At 36.0% G+C, this 12459-nt stretch overlaps 1 protein-coding gene across 1 annotated transcript in view; it reads right to left on the bottom strand.

Moving 5' to 3' along the window:
• LOC128992059 (nonsense-mediated mRNA decay factor SMG7-like) overlaps positions 1 to 11071 on the bottom strand; it is a 31653-nt gene extending 20582 nt beyond the window's left edge. The window contains exons 1-4 of the mRNA XM_054415442.1: positions 10942 to 11071; positions 9678 to 9739; positions 1785 to 1872; positions 1149 to 1277 (exon numbers count right to left, since the gene is read on the bottom strand). Of these exons, the coding sequence (XP_054271417.1) occupies positions 1149 to 1277; positions 1785 to 1872; positions 9678 to 9709 (249 nt within the window). The 5' untranslated portion in view covers positions 9710 to 9739; positions 10942 to 11071. The remainder of the gene's footprint in view (positions 1 to 1148; positions 1278 to 1784; positions 1873 to 9677; positions 9740 to 10941) is intronic.
• Between the last annotated feature and the right edge of the window lie 1388 nt (positions 11072 to 12459).

The following is a 12459-nucleotide window of genomic DNA, read 5'->3' as shown; positions in this document are numbered from 1 at the left end:
TGTCAAGAAAACCCAAGTTTGAGAGTTCAACACCTTTTTGCACTCCAGGTAGTTCAAGAGTTTAAGTATGACATTTGAAACAAATCTGTGTTGCTAAAAGTAAATATCAGTCTCTTACTAGGCTATTTTTATATTCATTTAGAAATTTAAATAGGCCTAGGCCTATTTAATTATGTGAATTATTTACCAAACAACCGAATAACAAAGCAAGAATCTGCAGCTAAAAAAATATATATATTTTAAATATACTCACATTTAGTCACCTACGACTAAGGGACTTTCAAGTGTTAAAGATATTAGTAAAGCACAATAAGCTAGACAATTCACTTGCACTAACAGTCTTGTTATCTTATGACTCGTGCTTGCTCAAGATAATGCATCAGAATATCTGCATCGCTGGCCATTCACTTAGGCATTTATCTTGTTTACACACTAATTATAATATAGGCATTAGAGCCTACATGTATGACACAGTTCAGGATTCCAACATTTTCTTATTTGATTTCCCTGACCAATTTCTGTCCCAAAAAATTTCTCGGACCAAATTTTTGCAAGATGTGATTTTTTTTAATAAATAGGTTTTTTTAGAGGGTGGAGGGTATTGATTGCCTACGAAACACTTTTTACTGCCCAAATAACAAAATGTAACATACGCGCAGAGGAGGAACAGTTTTTCATTTTAAACACATTTGCAAAACAATATTTTTAGTTTTACTACATTCAATCGTTTTAGATATCTTCCCTTTACAGTCTTTTTAACACACTTGGCGCTGGACAAAGTATTTTGGACTTTGGCAGTACCAGGCAGTACTAATTACTGTGTGTCATCTTATAATAGCCGTTTGGCATTTACCAATAAAATAATTAGAGAATTAAAAAAAATATGTATCACACCATTTTTACCGAGCAGGCTAGAACTGAGACACTTGCCAGCAAACTCTTAACGCACAAGCCTGAACGCGCCTGGGAGCTTATTCACTTTAGAACAACTTCAAATAATGCCAGATTATTGAATCTCATTATTGGATGCCATATTAGCAGGGTTTTCCTGTTTGTGAAAATCCTGTAATTATTGATTGTGGTTCTATACTATTCCTAATAAAATATTTGTAAAGTAACCAAATAAATGGCTTTATGCAGTTCATTACCTTTTTGTCCTTAGCGAGAGCTTGTAAAGTTGCAATATACTTCTTGAATCCATGACTCCACAGGTCTTGTTCAACTTTTTTGTCCAAAGCATATTCTAAGTCTAGAATGAGCACTTGTTGATAAATTTCCTGGAAAACAGTCATAGGCTACATTTTTGCTAACCATAAAAAATGGCAAACTTAATAAATGAGTACTGATGATGATTTTGTTCTTAATTAACCTCAGCAAAATAAAAGTAAGGCCATATATAAAAAGCACAGAATTGACTGTCATAGGCCAACATATGAACAACTTAGATATGAATAACAACTTAAAAGTACCAAGTAATGTTTTATTAAGATGCTGACTGAAATTAGACAACACTACTAGGATAACGATAAATGCAGATTACAAGTCTTTACAAGGTCTTGAAAGATGAAATAAGTTTATCTTGAGAAAGACTAAAATACTGTTCTGAAAGGACCAAATTATAAAAGACCTCACAGAATGCAAGCTATAATCAACTAGAAGCAAGATCGAAGAATGGTAGTGTTGATGAGGCCAAAAAACATAGATGAGGTTTTAGTTTCTAGATAGGTTAAGTAAAATAACAACCAACTTTTCAGTGTTTGAAAATAAATTATTTTGGTACCTACCTGCAACTGCTGCTGACAAAGCCAAGCTTCGTTGTCGTTTAGTATGTCTTCACAATTTATGACCTTCTCTTTCAGTCGATCAGCTTTTCTAAAACACACATAGGTTAGTGTTTTTTTTTTTTTTATAACTATGTGAGGCTTGTGGAGAGACCATTCTACACATTTGAGGAGGTCATGAACTGGAGAACTTCACTGATGTTCCAGTGAGGACTAAACAACCCTCATAGTAATAACCATCACTACTGACAGCGCCTCAAAGCCCAACAACTTTATGCTATTTTATAATAAAATCTCTGTAATGTTTGACGCCTATGCTGTACTCTATGTTCAAGAATAAAGTATTTTGATTCTGATTCTGATTCTACTATTGTTGATAACTTTACTTATATAAAGTAACACAGTTCATAAAACTAATTTAATATTGTACTTTAATATCATAAAACTTTCTTCATCACAATTCAAGACAAAACAGAATCAAAACATAAATAAACAACAAAAACAATACAATTAAAGAACATATGTTATTTAACATATGAACATTACCAACATCTTCCTTTTTCCAAAATGTTTTTAAGTTCTTAAATATTGTCTATTTCGAATGTAGTCTTTTCCTTCTACGCGCACAATGTACTTTCTCCTCCCTTCCTTTTGAACAACTTTACCCTCAAGCCATGTCGCATTCTTCAGTTCTTTCAGTCGCGTTCTTCCCACACGCTTTGGCCAATCGATAATGGAGGCAGCTCTGTGGTTCCATGGTCATACTGACTTTTGTACTGTCTCTTTTTACGTTCCCATAGATTCTGAACATTTTTTGGAACTTGTGGCTTCAGTAAGCTCTTATTTATTGGCAGTTTGCTTTTTTGTTTTCTTCGGTTCATGAGGAGTTGAGCGGGGCTAAAGCCAATTCCTTGCAATGGGGTGTTCCTAAGTTCTAATAACGCTTGTTGGAAGTCCACTCCATCTTGACGCGATTTCTTCAAAAGATTCTTGAAAACTTTTACTGCCGACTCTGCTTTACCGTTTGCTTGGTGATGGTACGGTGGGGATAGAACTATCTTAAAATTCCAATTTTTAGCAAAACCGTGAAAATTTTGAGCCATGAGGGGCGTTCCACTGTCTGAAACAACCACCTCTGGTATTCCATACCTTGCAAACAGTTCTTTGCAAAATGTTATCAGGGTTTCACTTGTGCATTTTGTTACCTTTTTCACTTCAAAAAATGACGAAAAATAGTCACAGACAATCAAATAGTGAATCGAACCTTCCTGGGCAAAATCAATGGCTACTTTTTGCCAGGGTCTCTCCGGAGTTTTCTCAAGTATCAAAGGTTCTCTTCGTTGGTCTGGTGCATACATTTTGCATATCTTGCAGGAACTTATATCATTTTTTATGTCTCTACTCAAACAGGGCCAGAAAAACACATCTCGTGCACGTCTGATACATGCATCTGATCCCTGATGAGAGGAATGTATTATGTGAATTAATTCTTTTCGTAATGAAACTGGAATCACAATTCTTTCTCCTTTGAGAACGATCCCATCCTCCACACTTAGTTCATCACGAAATGGCCAATATTGTCTGAGATCCTCGGATAGTTGCTTGCTACTTATAGGCCACCAATTGTAAATCGTGTTAATTAGTCTTTTCATAGTTGGATCTGATTTGTTGATATTCTTAATCAGGTCTAGTCTTTCGTCTGTCACGTTTAAGTACATTCTTGAACTGGAGTTTTCAAAACACTTTAGACTGTCTGTTGAAAAGATTTGAATACTTTTATCTTCATGTGATTTATCTCCTGTAATGGGTGTTCGAGACAAAAAGTCTGCGATGAACATTGTTCTTCCTGGTCTATATATTATATTGAAATTAAATCTTTGCAGTCTGAGAAGCATTCGCTGCAACCGCTTTGGGGCCGAATTCAATGGTTTTTTGAAGATGGTCTCTAATGGTTTATGATCAGTTTCAACTGTTATATCATGTTTTCCAAACAATTACTGTTCAAATCGTTCAAGAGCATAAACTACTGCCAAGCATTCTTTTTCAATTTGTGCATATGACGATTCTGCCTTACTAAGAGTCCTGGAAATGTATGCCACTGGCTTACCATCTTGCATCAGGGAAGCTCCCAATCCAAATTGGCTAGCATCACACTGCACAGTTGCTGGCTTTTCTATGTCAAAGTATTTTAAGGTTGGAGATGATGTTACCAAATGGACTAGCTTTTTAAATGTTTCATCATGAGTTTTTTCCCATATCCACAAATTACCTTCCTTCAACAGTGATCGTAATGGTGCTGATACATCTGAGAGTTTAGGAACAAATTTTCCCAAATAATTCACGAATCCTAGAAATCTTTGCAGTTCTTCTTTGTTTTGTCGTGCTTTCATATTTCTTATTGTTGAAATCTTTTCGGGGTCAGGCTTCAATCCATCTGCACTAACTACATGACCCATATATTTAATTTCCTTCATACCAATCATACATTTTGATAAGTTAAACTTAACATTTTTCTCATGAGCCCTTTGAAGTAGTGATTTTAAATTATTGTTATGGTCAATGCGAGCTTCTTCTTCAGTATCTCCACTGCCAAACACAACAACATCATCTGCTATTACTATGACCCCTTCCAGATCTTCAAACTGTTCATTCACACGCCCCTGGAAATCTTCTGGAGCGGAACATATACCAAAAGGTAGCCTTAACCATGGGTATCTTCCATACGGTGTCCAAAATGTTGTTAATTTACTAGAATCTTCTGTCAATTTGACATGCCAAAATCCGTCTTTGAGATCTAGTTTGCTGAATATTTTGGCTTTACTCAACTGGGGAGCAATCTCTTCGATAGTCAGTGCTTGGTAGTTCGGGCGTTTTATTGCTTTATTGAGTTGATGAGGATCAATGCATATTCGTAATTTGTTTGGTTTCTTCACAACTACCATGGCACTAACCCAATCGGTAGGCTCTGTCACTTTTTTTATCACTTGCAGATCTTCCAAACGTTTTATTTCATCTTGTATCTCTTTCTTTAGAGCCACAGGATATCGCTGTGGAGGAACGACAATCGGACGTACTGATGTATCTAGCTTAAATTCACAGTGTCCTTCAAAACACCCTAAACCATTTCCAATATCTGGAAAAGAAGATAGCATTTTCTCGGAGACTTTACAACTTTGGATTTGATAGACCAATTCATCAAATGAAATCAAACCAAGGTTAATACAATCTTGCGCACCAAGTAGTGGATTGTGAGGTGTCTCGATGACCTCAAAAATCAATTTGTGTTTCTTATTTTTCCACTTAACATTCAACTGGACTTTTCCAAGGGAAAACTGAGATTCACCGCCATAGAAAGTAAGTCTTGTACTGCTCTCCTTCAATCTTGGGATTCCCACTAACTTCTTTAGCGTCTCGTAGCCAATGACGTTGCATGATGATCCACTGTCTAGTTGGCATTTGATAAAAGGTTCACTGTCTTTCATGCAGAGTGGGAGATCAATGAATAAGCGTTTCTTCGGTATTTCTTCTTTGACATGGTATATGTCATCATCCGAGTTCGAACGATCTTCATATGCGGATGTGTCATCCTTAGGTCTACTAGCCGCTTCAACATGACAAACCTTGCGTATATTTTGCTTGCACACATTTGCAAAATGATTCTTTTGTTTACACTTACTACATACTTTTCCATATGCAGCACAGTTCTTGGCACCCCAAATATGATTCTTGCCACAAAATTTGCAAGTCCGCATGTTAGTGTCTTTTTCAACTCTAAAACTATTGTCTTTATTCTCCTCTAAACCTTCTTCTGTGTTCCTAGAATTAATTTTCAATGCTAAGCTCTCTGAGTGCTCATCAGCAATACACAACTGTGTGGCTTTGTTTAGGCTCAAATCTGATTTAGTCAATAACCGTTTCCGTAACTGAACATTAGCAATCCCAGCGACCAAACGATCGCATATCAGCTGCTCCTCAATCTCCTTTTTTGAAAGATTAGCCAAGGCTTCAAAATCACATTTACCAACAAGTTCATGAAGTCGGTTAATGTAATCCTTGCAAGATTCTTGAGCATCTTGTTTGGCACTATTGAAATTGTATCGTTCGTAAGTAACATTCTTTGCTTCCTGAAAATATTCATCCAGTCTTGAGATAATTTCATCCACATCAGATGGTTTATTGCATAGCTTGTTTATTAATCTTACAGCCTTACCTCCTATTACTGAAAGGAATAGCGCAAGCCGAATCTTCTTATTCGACAAGTTTGTTGACTTTGAGCTGAAAGCTTCTGCCAAAGTAACATAATTCTTCCATTGGCATTTGAATAACTTCCAGTTTTCTGTTGCATCACGTTTTTCAGTAAAATCAAATGGTTCAGGAGGTTGTATATTATTCATATTCTCAAAGTTGCATACCTGACACCGTGTTGATAACTTTACTTATATAAAGTAACACAGTTTTCATAAAACTAATTTAATATTGTACTTTAATATCATAAAACTTTCTTCATCACAATTCAAGACAAAACAGAATCAAAACATAAATAAACAACAAAAACAATACAATTAAAGAACATAGGCTATGTTATTTAACATATGAACATTACCAACAACTATGTAGGCCTATCACTTTTTGATCAATCAATCGAAAATCGATTACAAATAAGATTATTCAAAGCTTGCTAAAAGATTTACTAAAATAGGCTGTGTATCTTACATCAAACAATTCATAAACTGTTTTGACACATGCATAGCAGCCTACCATAAAACTACATTTTAACATAAAAAGAAAATTACAGTGAAAAAGCTTAGAAAAAATAAATATAAAGAATATGTAAAATAATTAATAAATAAACCAAAACTTGATTCCAGCCAAGTCAAGGTAGAATATCAGAACAGTTTTATAATGCAAAATATTTTTTATCCCTTCAAAATTAGTAAGTGGTAGCAAAAATGAGACATTGTTGTCTTTTAACCCTCCTTAAACGGTGGCTGCAGGACAATGCTCTACACATTAGAGTCGGGACCACGTAAGTTTGCAGTTGGTGGCAGCCAATCACAAGACAAGGCTAGTGTGACGTTGCCACATCACCCGTTGACAACACTAATTAAAATATACTAAGCATTATTTTCAACTCAGCTGGTATTATTAGATTTGGCAACACCGAACGGTTCTCATTGGTTCATTCTACACCATATGGTAAATAGGCTCCTCCCTCAACTGCAAACTTACGTGGTCCCGACTCTAGGTGATCAATAATTTGGTTGGGGTAAAAATATTTATTTTAAAATTTTGATGTTTTTTCCACTTCTATCTGATGTTTAAAATTTATTACAAGACACCCATTTTATCAAAAATATTTTTTTTACAAGTTTTATTTATGATCATAACTGTATATACGTCCAACTCTCACTAGGGAATGCATTGATACATTGATATACCGTGTGTCTTAAAAGTCCCACCCCCTGTTATTTTTGTTATTAATATAGATAAAATTATAATATTCAGGGAATCGTTATATAGTCAATAAAGGATGTTTTTGGTGTAGCTGGGATAATGTAATTTTGTAATAATTCCAAGTATTTGTATTAATTTAATTTGCCATCAATAAAAAGGACTAACAAAAGAGTTCCCTTAAATCCCGGGCCAAACATTAATTCTTTGTGGCTGTTGTGTGTGGGCTTCAATTACCCAGTGTGGAATAAGGCCTACATTTGTCCAGTAATGGTTCTCGTGACGATTAACCGTCCCATGTAACGAAAATGAAGCTTCGTCACTAAAGCATAGCAGAAAAATCAAATTAACATTTTCCTCAATCCACTGTTTTGCAATATGGTCTCACAAAATTGAATTCTTCCGCCAGGATCGTCCTAATTTATTTCCTTGTGAAGTTGAACTTTATAAGGATGATAAGTCGTTTTAATATGCGATGAACAGAATCTTTTGAAATTCCTAATTCATATGCAGTTGAACAAAGAGTCCGATGAGGGACGTGGGTAGGCTGCAAAATTGGTTGAATCGTCAACTTGCATAACTTATTACCTGACGGAAGGGCTGATCTTGGGGCATCTTTGATACTAAGTGTGGTTGAACATTTTTTAATTGCATATGACGAATGTATGTTCTGTCAGTTGGCCTATCTGAATGTGCATTGTTTAATAAAACGTTCAGCCTCATGTACATTTCTCTTGACTCATTATAAAACAAAATCATTTCTAGGCCTACCTTATATTCATCTGATCGAACCCTTTTTCGGGTAGGTAATAAATTACTTTTTTATACCAAAAATAATTAATAACACACAAACTACCTTTAGTGCTTCTCTTATAAGTATACTAGCTGACCCGGCGAACTTCGTATCGCCTAAGTTATAGGTTTCCCCTAAGACAGACCGATGGAAAGAAAGTACCGTTACGTTTAATTTTCAAGATGATCTCGTTCGCATCGCTCAATCACGTCCTGGTTGAAGTTCGTTCGCTACGCTCACTCACCTTTGGGTTGGAGCTCGTTCGCTACGCTCACTCACCTTTAGGTTGGAGCTCGTTCGCTGCGCTCACTTGCCTTCAGGTTAGCTCGTTCGCTACGCTCACTCGCCTCCAGGTTGAAGTTCGTTCGCTACGCTCACTCACCTTTTGGTTGAAAATGAGCTGTTGTCATAAATGTAAAAGAAATAATAGTGCTGCACCCTGTTGGTAATCCTTGTAACTTTAATGCTATTGAACATCATAGAACAGAACCAACTTGCTTAATTGAAACAGCTGTTAAGATTCATTAATTCCATTTCTCATAAGGTTAACATGGGAAACTCCAGAGCCACTGGGGCGGAGCCCTTTTAAGAATTTCGAAACGGGAAATAGTTTACGTCCGATTCGCATACCTACAGAATTTACACACCAAATTTCATAACGATCGGTGAAGTCGTTCCGGAGGAGTTTGCAGACAAACACTGTGACACGAGAATTTTATATATTAGATAATAAGCTTTAAGTTTATTACAATTTGGAAAGTGTCGTGGCCGGGAGATAACTAACAGAGCTGTTATTTTGAAGGGAGTGCCTAGCAAAGAAGGTCAAGCAGGGTCGCTACCCTTGCCCCGTCACCTCGGACAGGGTTTAGCCTGTGATTTGAAACTGCCTGCAAACAGGGGGGGAGGGTGTGACTTTTGAGACACACGGTATACATCTAGGGGCCTAACGCTTGTAAATTTTGTTTAGGAAAAATTTTTTTTAACTGACAAGAACAATATGACGTCTTTATTATTACCAAAAGACAAAACAGACTTCTAACCATAATAAAATAAAAATATTGATTTGGACAATTTAATCTTGAACGTCATTTAATAACAACACAACACATTCTAAAGCACTGAAAATTCCACTAATTTTATCTTACTAGATTTAATTCACTCAAGAACATGTAAACAGACTGTCTGCATGAAACAATAACATGAGGATGACTTAGCGGCCGGTTTGTAAGCAACAGATGTTATGAGATCAGTGATGCCAACCCATCAATCAGAAATTTACCACAAAAAATAAAAACAGTTATCACAACAATAATAGGCCTATTGATTAAATGGCCTAAGGTAGGCCTAACTGTTGACAGCCAAGAAACAAATTAAAAATACCATACTTAAATAAAGTTAACATGTTTCGACGTATATATACATCGTACACTTGATACATTCAGATTGAAGAGTTGCATTACAAACGTCCAACGCTCGCAACTGAATAGCATTCACCGTATATATACGCTCTGAGGGAAGGGTTAAGAGAAGTTCCTTCAAATTATTACACTTTATCTTGTAAGCATAGATATTATCAAATTATTTTAACTTATCTTAATGAAAAATTCTTTCAAATGATGAGAGTTAGAGAAAAATTGTACATGGATACTCACTTTAATGCTTGTACAGCTGCTTGTAGGCCCATCTCGTTTTCAAAAAATATCACTACCAAAATCTGAAATCATTTAGACAGACTAGAATAACTCGGTTAAATTGGGGCCACTAGCCTCGGGTCTTAATACAGGGCACATTGTGGACTAGGCCTACTTAGTACAAACTAGGCCTATTAAATCATCCAATTCATGTGATAGGCTAAAAGATACCGTAATGATATTTAGGTTAAAAGCAACTATTTTGAACAAATTTATCCTCAACTCACCCATTTCTAGGGTACACTTCCATATCTGTTGGCACAAACAACAGAATGAGTAATATTGATTATTCAAATGTTTATTTAAATGTTTAATTAATGTATGTTTTAATTCGATATATCGTTTGGTTAGTTAGGTTAGGTTTTTATTAAATAGGTATTTAGGCTTGGATTCAAAATATTTATTTCTCTCGCTATCTAAGTGCCTAGGGCTGTTTCATTGAAATTAATGATAAACAAACCATGAATCATGTAAAATTTGGACTCAACCACAGAAAGAGGCTTTTAATGGTTAGTTAAGCTAGTTTGTATTCAATACAAACCAGCCAGAATCATGTCAGATAGCCTAACAGTTTTGCCGGCTAAGTTATTGACCTTATAACTTAGCCCAAGTTAAGTTAAGCGTTTTCTAACAGAAAGTGGACATTAACTTAATAGGGCTGCACTTTAGTTTCTGTCCTACATTTATTTACTCACATATACTGCATGTTTGGTTAAGGTGGTTTAGTTTAGAACAGTTTCATCAGCTGGTAAGTAAGTTAGTTAAATGTAGGATGGAAACTAAAGTGAAGCCTTTAATAGTAACTTAACTAGGAAATGGCTAAGGTAGGCTATTTTCATATTAGGCCTACAGAAGACAAAAACATAATAATACTGGTCACTTGTGTATTTTAACTTTCAAAGTGGTCTATATTGACATTTTAGCCTAAGCTTTGGTGGGCTAGACTCTCGACATGGCTGCAGATTTAAAGTAGGCCTACTGAATTTAATTTGATTGCCTGTGGCTTGTATAGACCTATTTACTAACAGTTAGTCGAAAGACGACCAATACTTCAAACTTATAAGTACATAACTCTTGAGTAGTTCATTCGTTCATTGATAAAAGAGGTTAATGAATAATGACGAGAATGGGAAACAATTCAACCACAACCAGTACTCTGAGCCACTGAACGAGTAAGTAAATGATTCAGAGTGTTATATGCCTGAATCAACATTAAATGACTTACCTGATTCTACATTAAACATAATTGTTATTAATTTTAAGAATCGAATTGCTCTTTAGAATTGAAATATTGACGTTTAACTTTTCATTACATTACAATCAAAATCGAAAGATCAACCACAACAAAACACACATTTTATTCATCATTGCCATATGGCCCATGGCCCATATGGCGTTCATTTTTTTCGTAAGAGAAAGACGAAAGAAAACATATTGGTTCCGGTCAATTGGACAGCTTACGGCAAACATCATGCACATGCTTTGCAGTCGTCATCGAAGCGTAGGTTAAATAACAGAAATGGAATACTTTACGGCAAGGGAACTCTACATATTTTAATTGCAGTAACCTGATAGTTCTGCTGAGAAGACTAAAAACTGACTTGTTTGAGGACTTCCTTCAAACTTTTTAGATTTTTTCCACTCCCATCATTATTCATGGAACTAGGGTCTGGGACCGGGGCCATTCTTCTTGTTTAAATCTGGAGTTCCACAGGATTCACATTTGGCTCCTATTCCTAGTTTCTTTTTAAGCTGTTAATAAATGAGATTGGCAAGATTATTCATCGCAACTTTATGTTTGCTGATGCTGATGACTTAAAATTGTTGTGCAGGTACGTTCTGTGTTAGATCAGGATAGTCTTCAGAAATCCCTTAATAGCATTGGTGACTGGTGCATGAATAACGGCATGAATCTAAACACGGCAAAATGTCAAGTTATGTCTTTCAAGCGTGGGACTAGAAACCTCAGCTTTGACTGCTGTTTAAATCGCGTTATTCTACCCAAAAGTAGACAGAGTGAAGGACTTGGGCATCATTATGACGCCAAATCATAGCCCGTTTAAGCTCTCAGGATTTATATACAGGTCTACGACGAAGAACTTCAAGTCACCAATTACCCATCATGTCCCTGTGCAAGTCGTTGGTTCGCCCCATCTTGGAATATGGGTCTGTTATATGGTCTCCGTATCAAGTTCAAGTTGGTCATAACCAGATGCTTGCAAGAACACAAGAACGCTTCATTAGGATGCTTGTACCTAGGCTTCGGATACCGGGACGCACCTATCCGTAAGCTTGAGGTGCAGCTTCTTATCGAACCACTATACATAATGTAAGACGTATGACCTTTGATGCTATTTCCTTTTCAAACGGGTCGCCGGAATTTTACCCCCCTGGGCAAAGCTGACGTCACTACGACGTAAGTTAACCTGAGCGCTCAAAAGTTTGTTCGCGGGCGGAATTTTACCCCCGCGGATTTGGAAGTCTAATGAAAATAGACAGAGCGTGATTAATTAGATTAGCAATAAAAACCGGAATTTTATCCCCTGTCCATCTAACTAGCGTTTAGATAACTGAAGATGTACGGGCCGGATTTTTACCCCCATGATTTTACCCCTCGGAATTTTACCCCCTGGCCGGATATAGAAATTATTAAGAATGATTTACCTTTCTGTTTTTATTTAATTGTAAGAATTTTATTATTAAGTAGCCTATCTTTATTTATTTTGTAATCTCAATTAAGTAA

This window comes from Macrosteles quadrilineatus, unplaced genomic scaffold (assembly GCF_028750875.1).
Source record: "Macrosteles quadrilineatus isolate MER2022 unplaced genomic scaffold, UCM_ALF_1.0 Scaffold_4__1_contigs__length_99947679, whole genome shotgun sequence".
NCBI classification, from domain to species: Eukaryota; Metazoa; Arthropoda; class Insecta; order Hemiptera; family Cicadellidae; genus Macrosteles; species Macrosteles quadrilineatus.
The sequence above is the reverse complement of the archived record's forward strand: the minus strand, read 5'-3'. Positions and strand labels throughout refer to the sequence as shown.